Source organism: Pseudophryne corroboree, assembly GCF_028390025.1.
Source record: "Pseudophryne corroboree isolate aPseCor3 chromosome 3 unlocalized genomic scaffold, aPseCor3.hap2 SUPER_3_unloc_3, whole genome shotgun sequence".
Classification (NCBI taxonomy): domain Eukaryota; kingdom Metazoa; phylum Chordata; class Amphibia; order Anura; family Myobatrachidae; genus Pseudophryne; species Pseudophryne corroboree.
The window spans coordinates 3449065-3475443 of record NW_026967519.1 but is presented as its reverse complement, the minus strand read 5'-3'; the positions used below and the strand labels follow the sequence as shown (position 1 = coordinate 3475443).

At 45.5% G+C, this 26379-nt stretch overlaps 2 protein-coding genes across 3 annotated transcripts in view; one reads left to right on the top strand and one right to left on the bottom strand.

The window, feature by feature from the left end:
• The window catches only part of LOC134983942 (zinc finger protein 345-like), a 34639-nt gene extending 28413 nt beyond the window's left edge, over window positions 1–6226 (top strand). For both annotated transcript variants that reach the window (XM_063949556.1, XM_063949555.1), the window contains exon 4: window positions 3354–6226. In XM_063949556.1, coding sequence (XP_063805626.1) covers window positions 3354–5779 — 2426 coding nt within the window. In that variant the 3' untranslated portion in view covers window positions 5780–6226. The remainder of the gene's footprint in view (window positions 1–3353) is intronic.
• An 8944-nt stretch (window positions 6227–15170) lies between these two features.
• Window positions 15171–26379, bottom strand: part of LOC134984006 (uncharacterized) — a 215462-nt gene continuing 204253 nt past the window's right edge. The window contains exon 12 of the mRNA XM_063949664.1: window positions 15171–17393. Coding sequence (XP_063805734.1) covers window positions 15331–17393 — 2063 coding nt within the window. The 3' untranslated portion in view covers window positions 15171–15330. The remainder of the gene's footprint in view (window positions 17394–26379) is intronic.

Genomic DNA, 26379 nt, shown 5'->3' with positions numbered 1-26379 from the left:
TTAAATAGAATTCAAACAAAAGAAGTATATAATGACAAACAGGATTCTCATTTTGCTGCATTTTAAAAACGACTTTTTCTTCCACAGAAAATCATTCACATTTTTATCGCTGCATGCTGCCATATTTCTGTGAATGTCATTCCCATCCCATATCACCGACTTTAATAAGTAAACTATCATGTACTGCTCTGGAGGAATCCGTGCAGATGTCAACTGAGCACACCAAGCACTAGCGGAGAGATCACTTGTTATCACAGAACGTTCTCAGCTCATGGAGAATAAACGTCCAACTTCATGGCAGCCACCAAGCAGCAGAATGGAAGAACATGTAAAGGTTTCTGTGGGGATTTACATAAGCAGAGTGTGACAGTGTGATGGCAGCACAAATAGACGATATATAAATAATAATAAATGTTAAGCCATGCTGGGGGCACCTGACAGTAGGGGGCTGAATACAGTGAGTCCACGACACGTCCCACGTATCCAACAGTATTAAAGGCTCGCAAAAGGATAGCTAGGATCAACAGGTGTCCAACAAAGAGGACAGACAATAGCAGTTCAAACCAGGCATGTAATAAATTAGAGCAGAGGCCATTGCTGGATCCAGGGCAGAGCTGATCTCTCCACCCTGGCACGGGCAATAGCGGGTCAGAGACAGGATGAGGTCTGGCAACAGGTATACAACACTGGTACTCCAGCACTTCAGGCTCAGACAAGTTTACAACTGCAGTACTTACATGTTAAATATAGCCCAGGACACAGAGGGGGAGCGCTGATTCACCCCGCCACACTTGCGGAGCGGCATTAAAAATGGCGTCCTGTTGATCCTCCCTGGCGTCTCCTTTTAAACATTCATCCAAACAGGAGGGATGGGTTTGCATCGGCGGGAGAGGCAAACTCAGCCCTCCTGTCTCACCAGATCACGAGCAGACCTATAGTCTGCTCGCAGAGGAGGAGAGCTGCGGCGGCTGACAGCTGAGGATGGGCGGGACGGGCCGCGGAGGTCGCTCATGCAGGGAGACGCTCCGTGTGATTACTACAGTGTGTTCGGCGCACGGCTGGCTACGGCGGCGTGGCGGGGTCCGGCGGGCAGCAAAGTGCGGGGCGGCAGGGCGCACAGAAACGGGCAGGGCGCATTCAGGTGTCTAAAAAAGGGGCAGGGCGCAGCACCCTGTGAAAGACACCTAGAGTGAACACTAGATAACTGACCTGGCCACCCCACGCTCTTCCACTACGACCGTTAGTTATCAACAAATACAATTTTTCCTGCTTCTCAGGGATAACATTACACCGGAGCAACTTTGCCATATAGGGGGCAACCATATCCTGAATTGTCCTAAGTGTGGTTCTCCAGAGGGTCACTTTTGGCACTTGATTTGGTCATGTCCCCCGACTAGTTTCCTTCTGGGACTGTGTCATTGATTCCTTGGTATGTTTCGGTGTCCCAGGAAAGTTCTTACACCTTTAGTTTGTACATTATCTGCAGTTGACTAGGAGGTTCTGGATGCTTCAAGCAGACGTTATGTTGTTAGTGTGTGTGTTCTTGCCAAAGGTTTGAGTTGCCAAGTTGTGGTTAGCTAAAGAATTACTGGTTCCACAAGAAGTTTGTATACTTGGCTGGAAATGCAGAGAAAAAATATTTAGACGTCTGGGGTAGATGACTAGAATCTCCAAACTCACATAGAGTTTAATGGTCACAGCCTGCGGCCGGCCGTGTAGGGAATGTAAGTTACTAATCTCTATTAATGTGCCTTTATTCCTTCTATGGCCCTCATTCCGAGTTGTTCGCTCGCAAGCTGCTTTTAGCAGCAATGCAAACGCTAAGCCGCCGCCTACTGGGAGTGAATCTTAGCTTAGCAAAATTGCGAACGAAAGGTTCACAAAATTGCGAATAGAAATTTCTTTGCAGTTTCTCAGTAGCTCGGGACTTACTCTGCCACTGCGATCAGTTCAGTCAGTTTCGTTCCTGGTTTGACGTCACAAATACACCCAGCGTTCGCCCAGACACTCCTCCGTTTCTCCAGCCACTCCCGCGTTTTTCCCAGAAACTGTAGCGTTTTTTCACACACTCCCATAAAACAGCCAGTTTCCGCCCAGAAACACCCACTTCCTGTCAATCACATTACGATCACCAGAACGAAGAAAAAACTTGTAATGCCGTGAGTAAAATACCAAACTTCTTAGCATATTTACTTGGCGCAGTCGCAGTGCGAACATTGCGCATGCGCAATTAGCGGAAAATCGCTGCGATGCGAAGAAAATTACCGAGCGAACAACTCGGAATGACCACCTATATCTCTTTCTATATCCTTGATCTAGGATTATACTTGGTGAAATATCATTGTATCTGTCTACTTACAGTACTTTGTAATTGTATTATCTAAACAAGAGACCACACGAAATGGTTTTCTCAATGTTACTTTTATTGAATTGTATTTAATTCAAAAACAATAAAAAAAATAATTTGATTTTAAATCACGCAGGAAACAGTCTGTGTATTTTTGGGCTGTGGGAGTGTGGAGACTGATTGGGGGTGAGAGGCTTTCTGCCATAGACTCCAACCTGTCCTGCCATAGACCACACCTCCTCCTCCCTCAACCTGTAGCGCCTGCAGCCGGCGGTACCACAGACTCCACCTTGTCCTGCCATAGACTACACCTCCTCCTCCCTCAGCCTATAGCACTTGCAGCTGACGGTACCACAGACTGCACCCAGTCCTGCCACAGAATACACCTCCTCCTCCCTCAGCATATAGCACCTGCCACTGATGTTACCACAGACTCCACCCTGTCCTGCCATAGACTACACCTCCTCCTCCTCCCCCCTACCTATAGTACTTGCAGCTGATGGTACCACAGACTACACCCTGTCCTGCCATAAACTTCTCCTTCTCCTCCCTCAGCCTATAGCACCTGCAGCTGACGGTACTACAGACTACACCGTGTCCAGCCATAAACTACACCTCCTCCTCCCTCAGTCTATAGCACCTACAACCGACTGTACCACAGACTCCACCCTGTCCAGCCACAGACTACACCTCCTCCTCCCTCAGCCTGTAGCACCTGAAGCTGACAGTACTACAGACTCCACCCTGTCCTGCCATAGACCACACCTCCTCCTCCCCCCTACCTATAGCACCTGCAGCTGATGGTACCACAGACTACACCCTGTCCTTCCTTAGCCTACACCACCCCCTCTCTCAGCCTATAGCACCTGGAACTGGTGGTATGACAGACTACACCCTATCTTGCCATAGCCTACACCTCCCCCTACCTATAGCAGCTGCAGCCTTTGCTCCTCCTTATTATCCCTGTATTTATATAATCTAACCACAATGTATTTCTCTCACACAGGTCTCATTGGGGAAACAAAAATTTCTGAAGGTTTCCACGACCCTATTTCTTCCCCGGAATGTATGACTGAGGATCACAGTGTTATAGATATCCAGCATGCAGTATCCTCATCAGCAGTTGGCGGGGACATTATCAACTGTCCGGAGAATGTTACTGAGAAACCAACTTCATGTCAGGAAGGAAACCTCACGCCCACTGATAATTATACTCCCACAGATCATTTACCGTATACATCTACTCATATTAAGGAGGAACCGGTTTCATGTGATGGAGAAGACCTCAGATACACTGATAATTATACTCCCACAGATCATACACAGTATACATCTACTCATAGTAAGGAGGAACCGGTCTCATGTGATGGAGAAGACCTCACACACACTGATAATTATAAACCCACATACCATACACAGTATGCATCTACTCATATTAAGGAGGAATCAGCCTCATGTGATGGAGAAGACCTCACACACACTGATAATTATACTCCCACATATACACAGTATACATCAACTCATATTAAGGAGGAATCAGCCTCATGTGATGGAGAAGACCTCACACACACTGATAATTATACTCCCACATATACACAGTATACATCAACTCATATTAAGGAGGAATCAGCCTCATGTGATGGAGAAGACCTCACGCACACTGATAATTATAAACCAACAGATCATACACAGTATACATCTACTCCTAGTAAGGAGGAACCAGTCTCATGTGACAGAGAAGACCTCACACACACTGATAATTATACTCCCACATATCATACACAGTATAGAGCTACTCATATTAAAGAGGAATCAGTCTTGTGTGATAGAGAAGACCTCACAGACACTGACATTTATACACCCACAAATCATACACCGTATACATCTATTCATGTTAAGGAGGAATCTGTCTTGTGTGACGCAGGAGACCTTACACACACTGATAATTATACTCCCACAGATCATACACAGTATATAGTTACTCATATTAAGGAGGAATCAGTCTCATCTGAGGAAGAAAATTATCAGGAAATTGAAGCGAATACACTGCTTTCCTCATCTGAACTTGGGAAATGTTTTCCAGGGAAATCATTCCCCTGTGACATATGTGGAAAATGTTTCACCCAGCGCTCAGTACTCAACAGACACCAGAGAATTCACACTGGAGAGAAGCCATTTTCATGCCCTGTATGTAAGAAGAGCTTTACCTGGAAGGCGACTCTCAGTGAGCACCTGAAATGCCACACCGGGGTGAAGCCCTATTCCTGCCCAGATTGTGGGACTTCTTTTTACAAAAAATCTGATCTTGTGCGTCACGAGAGGAGTCACACGGGGGAGAAACCGTATACCTGCCCTGAGTGCGGCAAATGCTTCATCCGTAACTCCAACCTAATGAACCATCAAAGAACTCACTCAAATGATCAATCTTACACTTGCTCTGTATGTGGGAAGATGTTCAAGAGCCACTCCTACCTGGTGCTGCATGAGCGGTTTCACACCGGGGAGACACCATATTGCTGTGCCGAGTGTGGCAGGTGCTTCACCCGTAACTCAAATCTAATGAAACACCAGCGGGTTCACACTAGTCCAAAGTCCTATTCCTGCACTTTGTGTGGGAAATGCTTCTATAGTCATTCCTACCTGATCATCCATATGCGATTTCACACGGGGGAAAAGCCCTACTCCTGCTCTGAATGCGGCAAGTGCTGCTTCACCAGCTCCGAACTCGTCGTGCACCAAAGAAGCCACACGGGCGAGAAACCCTACTCCTGCTCAGAGTGCGGGAAATGCTTTAGCAGTAGCTCGAGGCTTCTCACCCATGAGAGGATTCACACGGGCGAGAAACCCTTCTCCTGTCCCGACTGCGGGAAGTGCTTCAGGAGCTACTCCTATCTCGTTACCCATCAGATAATTCACACAGGGGAGAAGTCCTTCACCTGCTCCGAGTGCGGCAAGTGCTTTATGCGGAAATCGGCGATGGTTAAACACCAGAGGATTCACACGGGGGTGAAACCCTACTCGTGCGAGGACTGTGAGAAACGTTTTAGCAGGAGGTCGAATCTGGTTCGGCATCGGCTCGTTCACGCCGGGGGGAAACCGTTTTCCTGCTACGAGTGCGGGAAATGTTTTACCAGCGATTCGGAGTTCGTTAAGCATCAGGAAATCCACTCAGGAAAGGAGTCCTATCCTTGTTCTGAGTGCGGGAAAAGCTTTAACAGTAGCTCCTACCTCGTTCGGCATCAGAGAATCCACACGGGAGAAAACACATTCGCTTGCACCGAGTGCGGGAAATATTTCATCAACAACTCGGACCTAATATCGCACCAGAGAAGTCACACGGGGGAGAGGCCATATTGTTGCACTGAGTGCGGGAAATGCTTTTCACGTAAGACGTCTCTCGTAAGACATCAGAACGTTCATATCCCGAAATAGTTTCGGATCTTTTTTTGAACTGCGACTGGTCACATCTGCGGGATTGTGAAAATGCATTTTGTCGAAAAGAATATCATTGGTTTACACGAAGTTGTATTTATTTATATGGTCTTATCTAGCATCCGAAGTGGAAATTTAGACGTGGCAGTGTGGGAAATAAAAAGCAAATGGAATTTGACTGTTAAATCACAGCATTAGGAGAAGTGGCGGGGTAGCGTACCAAGGTACACCAGGCCACTCCCACTATTGGTCTTACCAAGGAAACATTCTGGAGATCTGTTTTATTTGCTCTCTTGCTGTAAAGTTTGTGCTATGTTCCACCTAATCATTTAATAGACTCCAAGATCATTATTGCTATAGAATAGTTTTTTTGTGATAATGATGTTATTTTTGATATAGGTAGAACTTATATGCACCTTCTTGAGGTAATAAAACAAATTGTTACCATGTGCAGTGTGTGTGTATGTGTGTGTGTGTGTGTGTATATATGTATATATATATATATATATATTATTTGTATAAAACAAGTACAGATCAACTTCGCTATTGTTAATTATTATACAGGGTGATTCAAAAGTTGCAGTACACCCTTTTGTTTCAAAATAAAATAAAAACAATAGCAAACAAGCTCCAATACGTTTTGTTTTACACAGCACAGAACTTCATCAGCGGAAAGACAGGTATAATTGCAAAATGGGAAAAAGAAAATATGTTAAATGACAGTGGTAACAGGGAAGATATATTAAAGTGAATAAAATACAGGGTGATTCAAAAGTCGCAGTACGCCCTTTTGTTTCAAAAACTGTGCAGGAAATGGGAAAACAGTTCTCCAGTAAGGTATGGGTGAGGTGGGCTATCAGGGTATGTAGAACATGGGCGCCATCTTGAAATCGGCTATCTTGAATCTGTCAGTTTTTTCAAATGGAAAGGGGGTCATGTAACATGTCAAACAACATCAGAATTTGCTGAAAAGTTTATTGCTGCAAACAGATTTGAAATAACAGTTATGGTTTAAAAGTTACAACACTTTTTTGTTGCAGGTAACTGAAGATGGCTTTGACAAAAGAGGATAGAATTGAAGTCATTTTGATGTCTGGAATTATACCCGTCTTTACGCTTTTTCCCCCTGAGGAAGTTCTGTGCTGTTTAGAACGAAACGTGTTGGGAATTGTTTGCTATTATTTTACACTGCTTCTCTGGATCTTCTTCTAGATTTAAAGACGTTTGGACTTGTCTCCATCATTTTGGGAGTTCCTTCTAGACATCCATAGTGATTTAGACAAACCAGATATCAACTGATATTATGCATGCAAATCTTATAGCCAGTATTTCTAACTAGTAGGCTTTCGGTGGTGTATCAATATTCAGCAATCGCCTTGAGATAACTTACCTTTATAAACACCATCATTTAGGATTTCTCATTAGAGGGGAGATGTATAAAGTCTTCAGAGTGAGATAGAGTAGTTGCCCTAGACAACTGTCATTTCAAAGACTATGGTAACGTCTCCACTTTATCTCTCTCCAAAGCTTAGTCCATCTCCCCACCATGAATGAATGTACTGTAGCTCTTCATGTGAGCAACCAATGGAGAATGAACACATCTTGTAGTCCAGCGTGGTCATCACTAATACAGAAAGATATTTCAGTGTCCATATAAGGTTTTTCTTTGAGGAATGAGCACCTTTGGTCACAGAAATTCCTTTATAAAGGCTACAGCCCTGATCCTAAGTGAGCAGACAGGAGCATCCAGCTGCAGTCACCAGCCAAGAGGTGCTGCAGCGGCTACAGCCAACACCTACAGGTAAGCAGCTCCAGGTGACTGTGAATGAGCCAAGAACTGGCAGCCACTACTCTCCTACAACTAGTTCACAGCTGCGCCCTTCAGTTGGTGAGTGACCGGTGGTTGATTGACGCCGGTCATTGAGGGCAGTAGTGGAAGGTTACCAGGAAGGCAATACCAAGACAAAGTGGTAAAGCCATAGAAGGACTGATGAAAGAGGAAGGGGTGGCAGAGCTTATGTGGACAATCACTTGCTGCCTATATGAAAAGCCTATTATGTTGCATTACAGCAGCAGAACACCATGATTTCCAAGTATTATGAAGCTCTAGCCAAGGCCTGGCCAACCTGTGGTTCTCCAGCTGTTGTGAAACTACAAATTCCAGCATACCCTCACACCGATCAGCTGGTAAATCATGCTGGGACTTGTAGTTTCACAACAGCTAAAGAGACACAGGTTGGCCAGGCCTTCTCTAGACCATCTTGTCCCACCATTAGACATGGCCCTCACCTCATCCTGACCAGACCTGGTTTATATCCCAATGACCAATGCAAGCCTTGGTTTCAGTTTCCCATACAACCTCTGGTTATTCGGACCTGTTTCAAAACAAATGCAGGTCAAAGGTTTGCCCATGTACCACCAGACATTGGGACTGCTGGGAAACATGATAGGCCTAAAAATCCTTATGTGCCATCCATTGTGCCCGGTGAGAAGTGAGGTACAAGGTGGTCAGGACTGCCTACATTCTTCCCTCGTATTTATGGATTTTTCTGTATTGTCTACATGATTTTTCAGAGCTATAATATTTTGTTTAGAGTGCAGAGAGCCCTCAGAATAAAGGTATAATAAAAGTATGACACGCAGTTCCAAAGTGGACCTATGTTTTCACACCTAGGAAGTGTCAGACCCACGTTCACTTTCTTCTATACTGGAAGGAACAGCACTAACTATTAACTACATCAAAAGTGTAAGTAATATTAAAAGATGGCAGGATCCCACTGAAACCCCTTTGATTTGGTTAAGCTCCATGTATCCTTTGGATTGGTTGATTCCACAAAACTCAAGATTTATTAATGACGGTAATCAAAAAAATAAAGAGCACTTGCTTACTCCCGCCGCGCAGGTCATTCACCCTCCCATATTCATAGTCGGGTGATCTACCTAAGGGGCGTGCTGTTAACCATACAATACAGAATCCCTCCAACTGGGAAATGCGGAGCGTTATTCAATTCTTAAATGTGCAGAAAGTGAGACCTGCCATGGTGTATCGTCCATTAAAGCAGGTGTATAGTAATGTGAGAAAGTGGTGTGAGATGTTTAATAATGGATGAACATGCATGACAAAGGTTGACCAGGATGCCAGTCACTTGTCTCTGTTTTGGATGGGAGGTTTTTGACCGTTCCACTACAATCTGGACCTTGGTCCAAGCGGTTTTCATCTTTCATCCTGGGAGGAAAACAGATGGAAAACTTCCAAATATTTTCTCTTCCCCAGATAACTGGACAGAACCACTAATCAGACATGGGATCTGTTTCATCATGGCCCCTTCCCTCTGATGCACAATGCCGCTTTGTATCATTAGGCAGCAGGGCCACGATGACTTTATAGGTGTCAACAAAAATGTAGGCTCTGCCAACATCACTAGGAAAGTGGGTGAGATGCGGGAGGGTGACCTGTTCTCACGGGAGACCAGGAGAACTCTACAAAATTCAGTAGTCACCCGAAACTTCCGGGAAAGCAGGCAAGGACGGTATAAGTAATTTTCTTTTTCCCGTACGTCCTAGAGGATGCTGGGGTCTATTTTCGTACCATGGGGTATAGACGGGTCCAGTAGGAGCCATGGGCACTTTAAGAGTTTAATAGTGTGGGCTGGCTCCTCCCTCTATGCCCCTCCTGCCAGACTCAGTTTAGAAAATGTGCCCGGAGGAGCCGGTCACAGCTAGGGGAGCTCCTAGGAGTTTTCTTAGTTTTTTGTTTTAATAGAGTAATTAGGTTACAGGAAGGCTGCTGGCAACAGCCTCCCTGCTTCGTGATACTTAGGGGGGGAGGGGGGAGAGTAGCAACCAACTCTTGAAGTTAATGGTTCTCTATCTCCGCTGACAGGACACTGAGCTCCTGAGGGTGCTGATCGCAAGGTCATGAGGCGACCGCTCACGCCCGCCACCCCCTAACAGAGCCAGAAGAAAGAAGAGTGGTGAGTACAGCGCCGGTGGCCCGATTAGCAGGTCGCCGACGAGAATTTCGACACAGTGGGAGCACAGCTCTGACAGGCTGCGCTCCATGAAGGCTCAGCAACACACAGTGTAGGCGCTTGGAGGGGCATCCTGGGCCAGCGAGATCACCCTAAACTGGTACAAGCAGCTAACGGGCTAATCCCGCTGTTGGCATACAAAACTTAAGGCCATCATAATCAAATTGTGCAGGAAGCCGTGCGCCATTACAGGGGGCGGGACTTCTCAGAGCGGATCCAGCACTCACCAGTGCCATTTTCTCCCTGCAGATCATAGGAAGCAAGACGCTGACAGGGAGCGCTGACCTCCACATAACTCCAGTTATCCTCTGCGGTACCAGGGTGTTATAGACAGGGAGAGGGGGGGGGGGGGGGGGGGGGGAGTGTGTTGTTAGTACTAATCAACCTATTAAGGTTGGTTTGTCAGCGCTGGGCTTTTATCATAATAACTGCCCACAGGGGTGCTGTGTGGCTGGCTCCTTATACTCTGTGCTTCTCTGCAGCTACTTTGGGGGAAACTGTGACATTTTCCTGTGTGGGTGTGTAAGTGTATATCCAGTCTTAATCAAAAATGATAATGACATAGCAAACAAACTAAACAAGTTTTTTTCAACGGTATTTACCAGAGACACAAGGGTTATTACTCAAACACAAGGGGTATCACTCAAACCTGTTTGTGGTACCGAAACCGTATGGTTCGGTAAGGCCGATATTAAACCTAAAATCATTGAACCCCTACTTGAGGGAATTCAAATTCAAGATGGAGTCTCTGAGAGCGGTGATCTCAGGTCTGGAGGAGGGGGAATTCCTAGTATCCCTGGATGTCAAGGATGCATACCTTCACATTCTGATCTGTTCGCCTCACCACGCTTATCTCAGATTTGCGCTGCTTGACTGTCACTATCAGTTCCAGGAACTGCCATTTGGCCTCTCCACAGCACCGAGGGTGTTCACCAAGGTCATGGCAGAGATGATGTTACTCCTCCGCAGACAGGGAGTGAACATAATTCCATATCTGGATGATCTGCTGATAAAAGCATCTTCCAAGGAGAGGATGTTGCAGAGTATTGCTCTCTCAACTCAACTACTCCAGGATCATGGGTGGATCCTGAACCTTCCAAAGTCCCATTTGGAGCCGACAAGGAAACGGCCTTTCCTGGGGATGTTACTCGACACAGAGAGGGTGTTTCTACTGGTGGAGAAAGCGTTGATGATCAAATCAATGGTCCGGGATGTCCTGAAGCCAGCCCGGGTATCGGTTCATCAGTGCATTCGCCTTCTGGGGAAGATGGTTGCCTCCTACGAGGCTCTACAGTATGGAAGATTCCATGCAAGGTTCTTCCAACTAGATCTCCTAGACAAAAATGTTGGGATCACATCTTCACATGCACCAGCGTATACGCCTGTCGCCGAAAGCCAGAATTTCACTCCTCTGGTGGCTGCAAACTTCTCCCCTACTCGAAGGCTGCAGGTTCGGGATTCAGAATTGGATCCTTCTAACCACGGATGCAAGTCTCAGAGGTTGGAGAGCAGTTACCCAAGGGGAAAACTTCCAAGGAAAGTGGTTAAGTCTGGAATCCATCCTTCCAATAAACATTCTGGAACTACAGGCCATATACAACGGCCTCCTACAAGCGGCACATCTTCTGCAAAATCAGACAATTCAGGTTCAGTCGGACAATTTAATGGCAGTGTCTTACATAAACCGATAGGGCGGAATCAAGAGCAGAGCGGCTATGTCAGAGGTAACAAGAATCCTCCTTGGGCAGAAAAGCACGCAGTGGTTCTGTCAGCCGTCTTCATTCCGGGAGTGGACAACTGGGAAGCGGACTTCCTCAGCAGACACGATATCCATCCAGGAGAATGGGGCCTTCACCCGGAGGTGTTCGCAGAAGTGACAAGCCGATGGTGTGTAACTCATATAGACATGATGGCCTCTCGCCTCAACAAGAAGCTTCGGAGGTACTGTTCCAGGTCGAGAGACCCACACGCAGTGGTGGTGGACGCACTGGTAACTCCGTGGATGTACCAGTCAGTGTTCCCTCCACTTCCACTCATCCCAAGGATTCTGAAACTCATAAAAAGAACAAGAGTTCAGGCGATCCTCATTGCTCCAGACTGGCCAAGAAGAGCTTGGTACGCGGATCTTCTGGAATTACTGCTGGAGGATCCGAGGCCTCTTCCACTTCGTGAGGACCTTCTACAACAGGGGACGTTCGCCTATCAAGACTTACCCTGGCTACGTTTGACGGCATGGAGGTTGAACGCCAGATTTTAGCTCGGAAGGGCATTCCAACCAAGGTCATTCCTACCCTGATACAGGCTTGGAAGGGAGTAATGTCAAAACATTACCATCGGATTTGGAAAAAGTATGTGTCTTGGTGTGAATCCAAGAAGTTTCCTACAGTGGTTTTAACTGGGACAGTTTCTCCTCTTTCTGCAAGCAGGTGTGGAAGTGGGCCTACGCTTGGGCTGCATAAAGGTCCAGATTCCAGCCTTGTCCATTTTCTTCCAGAAGCAATTGGCTGCTCTTCCTGAGGTTCAGACATTCTTGAAAGGGGTTCTGCACATTCAACTACCCTTTGTGCCTCCTACGGCACCTTGGGATCTTAATGTGGTGCTGCAGTTCCTGCAATTGGATTGGTTTGAGCCGTTACAGGACGTGGATGTCAAGTTTGTTACTTGGAAGGTGGTCACACTGTTGGCATTCGCGTCTGCTAGACGTGTGTCGGAATTGGGGGCATTATCATGCAGAAGCCGCTACTTGATTTTCCATGCAGATAGAGCTGAGCTCAGAACGCGTCAGCAATTTCTTCCAAAGGTTGTGTCGGCCTTTCATATCAACCAACCTATTGTGGTGCCAGTGGCTACTGACTCCTCAATTACCTCAAGGTCCTTGGATGTTGTGAGGGCTTATATATATGTGAAGAGTAGTTCTCATCACAGGAAGTCAGAAGCTCTGTTTGTCCTTTATGATCCCAACAAGGTTGGGTGTCCTGCTTCTAAGCAGACAATTTCTCGCTGGATCAGATTCTACGGCAGGCTTGCCGTGTCCAAAATCTGTTAAGGACCACTCTACTCGTAAGGTGGGTTCTTCCTGGGTGGCTGCCCGGGGTGTCTCGGCTTTACAGCTTTGCAGAGCAGCTACTTGGTCAGAGTCGAACACGTTTGCTAAGTTCTACAAGTTCGATACTTTGGCCTAAAGTTTGGTCAATCGGTACTGCAGGAACCTCAGCACTCTCCATTCCGTTCTGGGAGCTTTGGTACATCCCCATGGTACTAAAATGGACACCAGCATCCTCTAGGACGTAAGAGAAAATAGGATTTTAATTACCTACCGGTAAATCCTTTTCTCGTAGGCCGTAGAGGATGCTGGGCGCACGCCCATTGCTTCGTATTCCTGCATTGTTACTTGGTTCAGTATTGTTGGTTCAGCCTTTGCTGAATTGTTGCGAGTTGGTTAGCTTGGCTTTCCTGTTGTTGTATGTGTGAGCTGGTGTGAATCTCACCACTATCTGTGTATTTCCTTCCCTCAAAGTATGTCCATCTCCTTGGACACAGTTTCTAGACGAAGTCTGGTAGGAGGGGCATAGAGGGAGGAGCCAGCCCACACTATTAATCTCTTAAAGTGTCCATGGCTCCTAGTAGACCCATCTATACCCCATGGTAATAAAATGGACCCCAGCAACCTCTACGGACTACGAAAAAAGGATTTACCGGTAGGTAATTAAAATCCTATTCTTACATTTTTCCTTCTGACAACGTTTTGCCTTTGCACAGTCAGGTTGTCGGGGACAAGTGAGTCTCCAGGATAGGAGGTGAAGTCACAATGGCGCTGCATGACTAAGGTAAAAGATGCGCAACACATGAATATGCTGCAGGGAGATTATACAGAGATTGCAGGAAGGAGGAGAGGTAGCGGCTGGAGAGAGGGTGGGGGATGGGTGAAGGCTGAGGGAACCCCTGTGAGATGTGTTGGTGGGGAGGGGGTCAGGAGGTATCCACTTGTGCTGAGAGATACCTTCAGCTGGGAATATCAGTTAAAAGTGTGCTGGGTGTTCCTGGGAGGTGGCTACTCACACGCATGGAGATGGTCTGTCTTATGGGCACTTTGTAAGAGTCGCAAGTGTGTCACTGTTTGGACTCCTGAGTTCCATCACCACTGCCTTGCATGCATCAGCCGCTATATTAACCCAGCAAAGTGGATGTTGCGTTGCCAGATTACCGCGTCCATGTACCAGTGCCCAACGCTACCTCAAGTGCCCCCGGACTGATCTTTAGTGTACTGAACCATGTTATCACGGACTGTGCTTATTCATAATGTCCCAAATGTCTAGTATTAACCCCTAACTGTCCTTACTCCTAAAACCTAGGCAACCTCCAGCAATTGGGATCCACTAATTGAAAGAAAAGACTACTGCAAATAATCTGCCAGTACCAATGTCATTATCAGTGGTCAGTGACAGGAGAATTAGCATCTCGTCAATTAAAGTCACTGGGTGAGCTACGGCCTGAAGCAGGGGTTTAGCTGCTAGATGGCTGGCAACCTGGGCAACTGAGAAACCAGCTGCTAGCTCATGACTTGAGAGAAAAGACCTGAGAGGAAATAAATGTCATTGGCGCAGGTGTACCGGTAACGTAATGAAGGTTCCAACATTGTGGTTCAATATTTATTTACTCCTCCAAATTTGGAGTGGACAGTGATCCATAAAATGTATATAATTCCCATAAGCATGACGCGTTTTGCAGGATGCAGCCTACTTCATCAGATGTGGAAACGTATTGTAATGCGTTAGGATGATGGAGCAGTCACGGATGGAACTAACAGTTGCTCACCGATGATTGTGTGAGGACCTCTTATTGAGACCATTTTGAGTAATTTACACACAAAACTGCATGATCACCAGACATTTAGTACTAAGGGGCCCCATAATTTAAAAGATGAGACCCCTCCCTTCTTTTCAAATGAGTGTACCCTGAATTTATGGAAGTCAGATCTAAAGGCTCCATGAATTTTATGGCGTATAGGTTTTTTTTTCCTGGTAATCCTACTGTCCACCAAGCAGTAACTTCTATTAGCAAGGAGGCACCTACTTTATAAAGAAGAGACTTCCCTCTTTTAATTAAGGGTGCAGTTATCTTTCTCTGTACAATTATGGGGTATATGTAGAGCCTTAAAACCCCTCCCTTTTCGGCGCACATGATCGATGAGGACAATTTCGCATAAGTCTCCCCAGACAACTGTGGGGAAAAAAGTAAATCCTGTTGGGACAGGTAGCTAATTGAATCAAAGGATACAATGAGGACATGCCTTGTGTACAAACCTCTGGAAAATCCATGTTACAAGGCCAATGTTAATAATGAACAACAGAACACCAACAGGAAGGGCGTAAATATATATTTATGCAGATTTTTAAATAACCATCTGGCCTACTTTGAAGTAGCCATGTGGCTTGGAATATCTTCTGATAGGAAGAATGCGAACATGGCATGGAACTAAAAACATTTTTGAGTGGGTAAAACCATTACAATTAATAGTCATTATAACACAACACTTCCTCCAATGCAAGTCTGCTGATGGGAACTATCGTCGTGACCGCTCTGGTGTCTAATAAGAGAGGACTTGCTGGTAAAACACTTGTCGCACTCAGAGCAGGGATGCGGCTTTTCCCCGGTGTGCCGCCTCTGGTGAGCGGTAAGGTCGGATTTACACCTGAAGCGTTTCCCGCAGTGCAGGCAGGGATGCGGCTTCTCCGCCATGTGACTGCGCTGGTGCGATATCCGGTGGGAGTTGCTGACGAAACATCTCCCGCAGAGAGAGCAGGGGTAGGGCTTCTCTCCAGTGTGTATCCTCTGATGGATGACGCAGTCCGAATTGCTGATGAACCGCTTCCCGCACACCGAGCAGCAGTAGGGCTTCTCCCCCGTGTGAATTCGCCGGTGCGTCACCAGGTTGGAGTTCCTTTTAAAAGACTTGCCACATTCCGAGCACACGTAGCGCTTCTCGCCTGCCTGAACTCTCTGAGGTCTGCTGTGTCTTGATCGCTGGGTAAAACAATTCCCATAAACAGAGAAGGAAAAGTTCTCCCTGGTAAAGTGTTTCCCATACTCTGGAAATGGAACCGATTTGTTTTGTCTCCGACTTTCATGAAGCTGGAGGAGATGAGCAGCAGAAGGAAACTGACTGTCACAGCTGCTATAGCCAGTGCTGGTGCTCTGCACCTTCTGGTGGCTCAAGGAGGTTTTCAGATGATACAGCTTTCTATCATGCCCTGCACAATCTACCTCCGAGGTCTGACTTTGTTTCTGTGTATTTTGACCTACCTCATCCTGTTCCAAAGTATTACTGTACTGTGCCAATTTATAATACAAGGGTGTATAGATGTCAGTGTGTGTGAGGTCTCCTTCATCACGTGAGACTGATTCCTTCTTAACATGAGTAGATGTATACTGTGTATTATCTGTGGGAGTATAATTATCAGTGTGTGTGAGGTCTCCTCCGTCAAATGAGATGGGTTCCTTCTTAAGATGAGTAGATATATACTGTGTATGAATTGTGGGTGTATAATTGTCAGTGTGTGTGAGGTCTCCTCCATCACATGAGATGGGTTCCTCCTTAGGATGAGTAGATGTATACGGGGTATGATACGTGGGAGTATAATTATCAGTGTGTGTGAGGTCCTCTCTGTCACATGAAGGTGATCCATCCTTACTATGAGTAGATGTATACTGTGTATGATCTGTGGGAGTATAATTATCAGTGTGTGTGAGGTCTTCTCCATCACATGAGATGGGTTCCTCCTTAGGATGAGTAGATGTATACGGTGTACGATATGTGGGAGTATAATTATCAGTGTGTGTGAGGTCCTCTCTGTCACATGAAGGTGATCCATCCTTACTATGAGTAGATGTATACTGTGTATGATCTGTGGGAGTATAATTATCAGTGTGTGTGAGGTCTTCTCCATCACATGAGATGGGTTCCTCCTTAGGATGAGTAGATGTATACGGTGTACGATATGTGGGAGTATAATTATCAGTGTGTGTGAGGTCCTCTCTGTCACATGAGACAGATTCCTCCTTACTATGAGTAGATGTATACTGTGTATGATCTGTGGGAGTATAATTATCAGTGTGTGTGAGGTCTCCTCTGTTACATGAGGCTGGTTCCTTCTTAAGATGAGTAGGTGTATACTGTGTATGAATTGTGGGAGTATAATTATCAGTGTGTGTGAGGTCTGCTCCATCACATGAGATGGGTTCCTCCTTACTATGAGTAGATGTATACGGTGTATGATACGCGGGAGTATAATTATCAGTGTGTGCAAGGTCTTCCCCGTCACATGTGATGGGTTCCTCCTTAATATCACTAGACATATGCTGCGTATAATCTGTGGGTCTATAAATGTCAGCGTGGTGTTTTTCCTGACATGAAGTTGGTTTCTCAGTAACATTCTCCGGAAAATTGATCATGTCCTGTCCGTCTGCTGATGAGGATTTTGCAGTCTGCAGATCTATGACAACACTGTGATCCTCAGTCATACAGTCCGGGGAAGAAACAGGGCTGTGGGATCCCCCAGATATCTTTGCATCCTCGGTAAGACCTGTTGTAGTGAAATAGAGTGTGGTTAGATGACATAAGTTAGAGAATAATAAAGAGGAGAAAAGGCTGTGAGGATGTACAGGACTGTGTACGGTCTGTTAGATATTCATCTTAATTAACAGTTGAACTAAATACGAATAATCTTGTTTGAAGTTGCAATATATTTGGACACCACAAGATGGCGCATGGTAGCGTCACATAATAAGTGCAGCTGATGACGTTTAAAAAGGAATGCATCTAATATGATAATGTTTTATATCTATGACCTTAATTGGCTAGAGACAGGGATGGCACCTGCTCAGCAGCTGGTACTCGGAGGTAGGGGAAGAAAGCTTTCAGGTATTGTGATTTGGGAAAAAGATGTCCAGACTAATGACTCATCAGGACTTCAAACCTGCTTAACCTTGTCTTCAGCTTCGGCACATCCAGAGAGATTGGTCAAATATCTGGTGACCTTTCCGAGGAAATATGCAGACCAGCGCCCTAACCGCTTGGGGAATTAGGTCCAAACAATTGGTTGTTTTTGCTGCTTTGGAAGGAGAAGAACATTCCAGATATCATCCAACAGCATCCAAATGCAAACAATGTCCGTCCTGGTTCCCACAACTGAAAAGTCAGTACCACTTCTTCGATATGAAATTTATTGAAGATTCGTAGTGTGGCATCAATACAAATGTCCAAAAAATTCCAATACTGGTCAAGCAATAAGCTTCCACCAGATCTGGAGGGTAACCCGCACCGAGATTAATAAATTATGATGTCAATCACAAAGTTGGAGTGCCTATTGTCATATCTAATTGCACCCTATTTTAGGGATTCACCTATATCAATCTATATATGGGACAAAATTAAGAGGCTCATAAAGGTGCTACCAACTGGTTTAAACACGGATATGGAGTCAAATCCCCATAGGAAGGGGAAAAGAAAAAGAAACCAGATAAATTTAAGGTGCACTCATCCAACTATTAATTTATCAATATGATTGTTGTTATAGAACATATATATCGGGGGGCGTGGCCTGGCTCGTGAACAGTGGAGTCCAGCTTTTCCTCAGCTCCCGCTATAACTCCACTTCCACACACTTTATCCCCTCTGTGGGGACCCAGCTCCCTTGCCCAGCTGCTGGGATCCCCCCTACCGCTCCCCGCAGCACTCACGGAGCCCGGGGACCATTACCCTGCAAGCCGCCGATTGAGGCCTTCATCACCCCTGGAAGCCGGGGCCTCGAGTTCCGGGCTGCCCCCAGAGGCTGTCCACGGCCAGTGCGGGAATCCATAAAGGCAGCTGCTTTCCCCGGCGACCACCCTGCGCATCCCACTGAGACCTCTCTTACCGCTGTCCGCGTCCTCCACGGAGCCCAGGATCCACCTCAATACGAGCCGCCGACTGCGGCCTTACCCGCCCGCCGAAGCCGCGGCCTCGGGTTCCGGACCGCTCCCGGCGGCGGGCCGCGGCCGGCGCGGAGCTCCACGGAAGTGACCGTTTACCCCCCGCAAGTTGCGGACACAGATCCCCCTGGCTGCCTGCACACTCTGCTGCTGTCTGCAGCCCACCTGCAGAGAGATCCTGCCGGGCATTGCTGGATGTGGTGAGTCCGGATCTCACTATATGGGGCTGGAATCCCCAGTGTATTGTTATAACACTGAGACTGACTTGTAGGGCAGAGGTCCACACAGGGCCCCATCTTATAAACTCTCTCACCCTGTATTCTTTTATTGCTGGCCTTGGGGCCTTAAAGTGCCTGGTCCTCGAGCTGAAGGGGATTTAAGCTACAGTGCCACTTCCATACATAGCTTCCCTGCCTCTCTGTATGTGCAAAATAGGCAGGACCTGTTTGGAGATGTGATCTCTGCATTCCTACGCATTGCTGTGATGCTGGCTCCTCAATGATATATTAATGCCAGGCTGATGGGGGTCGTTGCTCGATAGACGCATTCTAATGTAGCTCTGCACCACCACCATTCTACAGTTCAGACCAAACTACGCTTTTATTGCTATATTCCTACATTATGGTCAGAACCAAACCCAGGAAATCATCCCGAACCAATCCCACACCTCGACCAAAGAACCCTTCATCACAATCGACCATTAGGCCTTATCTCCAGCCGACAACGACCGAGACGGATCAAGAATCAATGGCGGCCAGTCCTACTTCTTCGCCCTCTTCCTCGCCTGTATCGTTGTCCAAAGGCGGCCCTGCACCCCCTCCATCCTGGGAGAGAAACGAACTCAAGGAAATATTTTCATTCCTTAAAACACTCCCCACTAAACAGGATCTTCAGGATACGATTAGACAGGAAATGGCGACTGTTAAGAAGGATATCTCACAATTATCGGACAGGCTGACAGCTGTTGAGGAGACCCAAGATACTTCCGATACACTTTTTCGATCCCTGCAGGATATCCTTACAGCCCAAACCATGGAAATACGCTCCCTACAAAATAGGGTGACTGATATGGATAACAGGGGACGTCGGAACAATATCCGTATAAGGGGCCTCCCGGAAGATGTCCCACAATCAGGTCTCATTGACGCTCTCACGAAGATCTTTAATGAACTGCTGGGAAATGAACCTGACACCGAGATTGTCTTTGATAGGGCTCACCGTGCTCTTAAGCCTCGTGGACTTTCTTCAGACCGACCCCGCGACGTGATTTGCCGCTTGCATTATTTCACGCAAAAGGAAGACATTATGCGCAAAGTGCGCCAGCTAGATGAAGTGGATTTTAATGGAACGCCGATCTTCCTTTATCAAGACTTGTCCTGGCACACACTTCAATTACGCAAGACATTGAAACCTTTGACAGACGAACTACGCAAGCGGCAATTAAAATATCGCTGGGGGTTCCCCTTTAACCTACAAGTTTCCTATTCTGGGAAAGTATTCTTCCTGCAAAATTCTTCCGATTTACCGTCCTTTTGTGCTGCACTGGGACTGCCGGAACTGGCCATCCCAGCCTGGGAGGCGGAAATCCCGCAACTACAACTGCCGCAACATAAACAAAGAAGCCCCCCCTGGCAGACAGTCCGCTATGCCAAAAAGGCTCCGACCGCTGTCGCAGTGTCCTCTGCCACGGATGATACCTGACTGGACGCTCTCTACCTCTTGGATTTTTCAGTTGGTGTATTGCTCCGCCTCTTAGTGGGGCTGAGATCCTCCTACGTGGCCCTCCTGGTACTTTAATTGATTTTGCAACGTTATCTTCTACATGTGTGGTGGTTATGGTCTTTAGATGTTACTCCTAGTATTCCGGTGCTAGATAGCTATATGTTCTTTTTTGTGAATGCTTCTAAGCTGTTCGTACTTGCATTTCGATGTTTGCGTCTCCTGACGACGACTCCCTTGTCCCCCTACCCGCTTAGTATAACACTATCCCCTGGAGCTGTGATCCTATCGTTGGGACGCGGTCTCCACGGCGGGTGCTTTATAATGGTTTATTTTTCTATTCCTCTTTTCTTTTGTTCTAACTCCTCTCTCCTCTTTCTATATCTCTGTCTCTCTTCTGTGGTAGTTTCCCTGGGAACCGTGCTGCTGATCCCCTTATTTGGACACCATGAGTGCTCCTAACCGAATTAAAATCTCCTCGTTTAATGTTAAAGGGCTTAATGTACCTGAAAAAAGATCCAAACTACTTAGATCATTATGGTTGGATAAGGTAGATGTAGCCCTAATTCAGGAAACACACTTTAAGACAGGCCTGAGGCCCCCCTCCTTATCGGACCGCCACTTCCCTCTCTCATTCTTTAGTAACAATCCGGAAGGTAAAACAAAAGGGGTAGCAATCTTATTTTCCAAAAAACTCCGTGTGACAGACGTGGTGGCCCACAGATTGGTTCCAGGTAGACTACTATTGCTAAACTGTCAAATTTTTCAACAAACTTTCACGTTTATTGTGTTGTATGCTCCCAACCAAGCCCAACCCCAGTTCTTTACATCACTCCTCTCTCAGTTTGATTCTCTCTTGCAGGGCATAGTGGTATTGGGAGGTGATTGTAATTGGTCTCTAAATCCCACAGTAGATACTTCTAACGCAGCCCCTAGATTTTCGAAGCGCAAGCATTGCCAAGTTCGGAAAGTCTTCCACGAGCTTCAGCTGGCCGACTCCTGGAGAGTCCTGCACCCTACTGCCCGAGACTACTCCTTTTTTTCTCATCCCCACCAAGTCTACTCACGTTTAGACTACCTATTTTTAAGCCATAGACATCTTCCCCTCCTCTTAGATGCTGATATAGGTTCAATCACGTGGTCAGACCACGCTCCTATTTCTATGTCTCTTTCGCTCCAAACTCCCACTTTAGGTCAATGGTCTTGGCGTTTGAATGAATCTCTTTTGCAAGATGTTTATTGTAAGGGGGAACTCGAGAAGGCCTTGTCTGATTACATTGACCTGAACGATACGCCCGATGTGTCCAAAATTGTAGTGTGGGAAGCACACAAATGTGTTATCCGGGGTAAACTGATTCAATTGGGAACACATGTGAAAAAACAGAAAAAGGCCCTCATCGATACCCTCTTGCAACAGATACATACCCTAGAATCTGATCATAAAACTTCTCTGTCTGGAGAAACTTATGCAAAATTAACTGATGTTAGAGCCCGACTGAATAAAGTACTATCTGATACCACGCTACACTCCATGCGTAAATGTCAAAATCGATTTTACCAATGGGGTAATAAGCCTGGCAGACTGTTGGCACGTGCTTTACGTGCACAGCATTCTGCCTCATTTATCAGTGCAATGAAAGATGCTAATGACCTTCTTCACTCCAAGACCCCAGAAATTGCCTCTTGTTTTAAGCAGTATTACTCCACCCTTTATAATTTAGCTACATCCTCGAATAACCCTAACCCTTTGTTAGTGTTACCTCAAATTCGGAATTATTTGTTAGCCACAGATTTTCCCACTATTTCAACGACAGATATAGAGCTGCTAGAGCGTCCATTCACCCTACAAGAATTAGACCATGTTATCTCGTTAACTCCGTCCGGTAAAAGCCCTGGACCGGATGGTTTTACTATAGCATATTATAAAACATTTAAGGATAGTTTGGCTCCTTTACTGCTTCGTGCCTATAACGCTATTTCTGCTACCTCACATTTTTCCCCTCAATCCCTAGAGGCACATATTACAGTGATTCCTAAACAAGGTAGGGATCCCGCGTTGTGCTCCAGCTACAGACCCATCTCACTGTTGAATGTTGATTTAAAACTCTACGCTAAACTCATGGCTGTCAGATTGAATAACCTTCTTCCCTCCCTAATACATGGGGATCAAGTGGGATTCATCCCCGGTAGGGAAGCTAAGGATAACACCACAAAGATTTTGAATTTGATACATTTGGCTTGCTTGAGGCAACTACCCACAGTATTGCTCTCGACGGATGCTGAAAAAGCATTTGATAGGATCAGCTGGGATTTCATGAGGTCTGTGCTGGAGCATATTGGCCTGGGACCTATCGCGCTCCATAGAATCATGGCTCTATACACCACTCCTACTGCCAGGGTCAGGATTAATGGTACTCTTTCGGACTCCTTTAGTGTCACCAACGGCACGAGACAGGGTTGCCCCCTTTCCCCTTTGATTTTTGTACTGTGTATTGAGGCGTTAGCAAGAACTATTAGGAAAAATATTAATATCTCTGGCCCCCAGGTGGATGGTGAGGAATTTAAACTGGCGCTTTTCGCTGACGACCTCCTGGCGGTCATATCCAACCCCTCAGTTTCGCTCCCTCATCTTATGCAAGAATTTGACACCTTCAGCAAACTCTCTAACTTTAAAATTAATTACTCTAAATCCTCCGCCCTTAATGTCTCCGCATCCCCCGCTGCGGTTAGGGGCCTTCAACAAGCATTCCCCTTCTCTTGGAACTCTAATTGCATCACCTACCTAGGAGTTAGATTAACAAATAATCTTTCACAACTGTTCACCCTAAACTTTGCGCCAATATTATCCTTAATTCGTAATGATTTTAGCAGATGGCATTCCAAACACCTGTCTTGGCTAGGGAGAATTAATGTTATTAAAATGAATACTCTCCCAAAGCTGCTGTACCTCTTCCAAACTTTACCGATTTCTATCCCGAATTCTTGGTTCCAGTCTATTCAACACTTGATTCAACAGTTTATCTGGTTCCGTAAAAGACCCAGAATTGGATATGCCACTCTTTCTAGATTTACTAGTTCCGGTGGTGTCCAACTACCTAACATCAAAACTTATTATCATGCGGTGTTACTGAATAGAGTGCTCGATTGGACCAAGAATGGGGATATCAAACAGTGGGTGAAACTTGAAGGGTCTTGTATGTTACGACACCCTGAGATTTTCCCATGGTTACCCCATATTGCAAAGCTTCCCCCCCCCCACCCGACGATCTCTCCAACAATAGCCGCTTGGAAAAATTTACGCCGTCTGCCCTCCATTTCCTCCCCTTCTTGCCCACTGACCTCTTTTTTAGCTAATAATGAGTTCCCTTCCGGCCTTAACCCCAAGCATTTTCTTCATTGGACTGAGATGGGGCTCTTCAGGGTCGGTCAGCTGATCGCAGCGTCTCAGGTGAAACAGTTCTCCGAGATTAGGCAAAATTGGGACATACCTCAGACGGATTTTTGGAAGTTTCTGCAAGTCAGACATTTTATATTAACTAACTCTGCACGATTGGCATTTTCCCGCGAACTAACTCCATTTGAAAAGCTTTGTGTATCCCCCCAACCCCTAGCCCACTCGGTTTCTACTCTTTATAAAATGCTACAAAACTCCCAAACTGACACCAAACCGTCTTTTACCCGCGCGTGGGAAAAAGATCTTGGTTTAACACTATCGCAGGAGGAATGGGAATCTATCTTCCTCAAAGCGCACGCTAGCTCCATATGTATTCAGATTAGAGAGACCCAGTACAAAATTCTCACCCGATGGTATAGATACCCCTCCATTCTTCACACAATGTTCCCTGCTGCCTCAAATAAATGTTGGCGCTGCTCCTCAACAATAGGTACGATGATTCACATATGGTGGGATTGCCCACGCCTGAGACCCTTTTGGAACGAGGTAATAAAGATCTCAACCGAGATCTTAGGTGTTCAGCTGCCAGAAGACTCTGCGTTCTGGCTATTGGGTCATTCTTCGATTCCTGTCTCCAGTTACAAGAAATCTCTGCTGAAACATCTCTGTAACGCAGCTCGTGCAGTTATACCTGTATTGTGGAAATCCTCATCCCCACCTACTAGGAGGGATTGGTTCCGCAGAATAGATACCTATATGGCCATGGAAGATTTACTCCTTACCTCCACTTTCCGACTATCAGTTTTTAGGACCACCTGGGCTCCCTGGCTTGATTTTAAAACGTCAGATACGTATAAACTTTACATCTCGTAATACTGTGGCTAGGGAGGTTTCCTGACATTGTTTACGCCTTGCTATTGGTACCCTTCCCAGGGTGTCTTCCCCGCTTTCCCTTTTTCTCTTTCCCTTTCGCTCCTTTCCTGCCTCTTCTTTCCTTTTTCCTCTTTCTCTTCTTTTTTATTTTCTATATAAAGTTGAAAGTTTAAAGTTTATTGTGTAATTTTGGATGTGCTCAGGTATTGAATGACAAGTGTTTAGAACTTTCTGGATACTCAACTGGCTGAGCTCAATTCAACTTCTCTACATTTAGTACAGTGTCGTTCCGGTCTAGTTTACTGAGACTATTGTATTTGAGCACGATGTTTTCAATGTACTTTGTCTTCTTTCAATAAAAATCAGATTATACAAAAAAAGAACATATATATCCACAGCAGCAGTATCAAATACAGGCTAAAGTGCTCAATAACCATAAATAGTATAGAGGTTTATTATGTAATTAATTTATGTGGGACTCAATTGTCCTTTATTGAAATTAGAGCGAAATATTAAAATACATAGAGTAAGAAGCAGAGAATAGAAAGTGACAGAAATAGAATATATGTGAATAAAGATTTAAAAAACAAAGCTAATGTGTTCGTCCCTTCTTATATTTTCCTGTGTTTATTTTACTTGTGCATTTACATACATATATTTATGCAGCACTGTGTCAGTGCTATCTTTATATGAGACCTACAGTTTTCATATTCATTAGAGCCTGTTATGCTGCAATAGAGGGAAACTATGCTGTCTTGCTTAAAAGTTACAAGCTGTTGCAACAAATTGTAGCCAAGTTTCTCTCCACTCCTGCCTATAAGGCTGTAATAATAATAACTTGATTGTAATGTTACACGTGGAGGGGTGTAACAATGTTGCTAAATGTGCAACTTTTGCCTGAAACTCTAAAATGTCACATGGTGTAGAGAATGCTGGTATGACATTATATGTATAAACCCAGTGTTTGAGAGAAACGATGGGGATAAGCCTGGATAAACAGTTTCACCGCCCTATATTAGAGGCTGTCTGCTTCATAGAGCTTAAGAATCTCTGACCCCAGTTGCTGCTGTTAATAATGCATAAATAAATGTGCTAGGGAGGTGGGTTTAATATATTCCAATATGATGTTAATCCACACTATTTTCCACCTTGTGTATAAGTTTGTATTAGCAGCAGTCGTTGCTGGTACTTAGCAATATCAACTTGTGTCCATGCAGGACATATTAGTAGCACTTAAATATTACTCATTAAACTCAAGTAGCTAGTATTTTATATATAGTGGGTATCAGAGGATCATGCCCCTGTTTGCCGACTAACTGCAGTACAATTACAATAGCCCTAGATGTCCACTGGATACAGAGAAATTCTTGTATCTGGCATAAACCCAGTTATTTCTCTTGTTTGATATAAGTGTCAGCTATCCCACAGCATACACATGAAATTTCAGGTAAGTATAAAGACATTTGAAAACTCCTCTCTACGAGCAGGTTTGGCTCCTGACACTGCACTATAGGTCTCACATGTATGTTATATATCAACTGCACTTTTTAAACATTATTATTAAAAAAACAGGAGCACATAGCTGAAGCCTATGCGCATTTCACTCTTAAAGA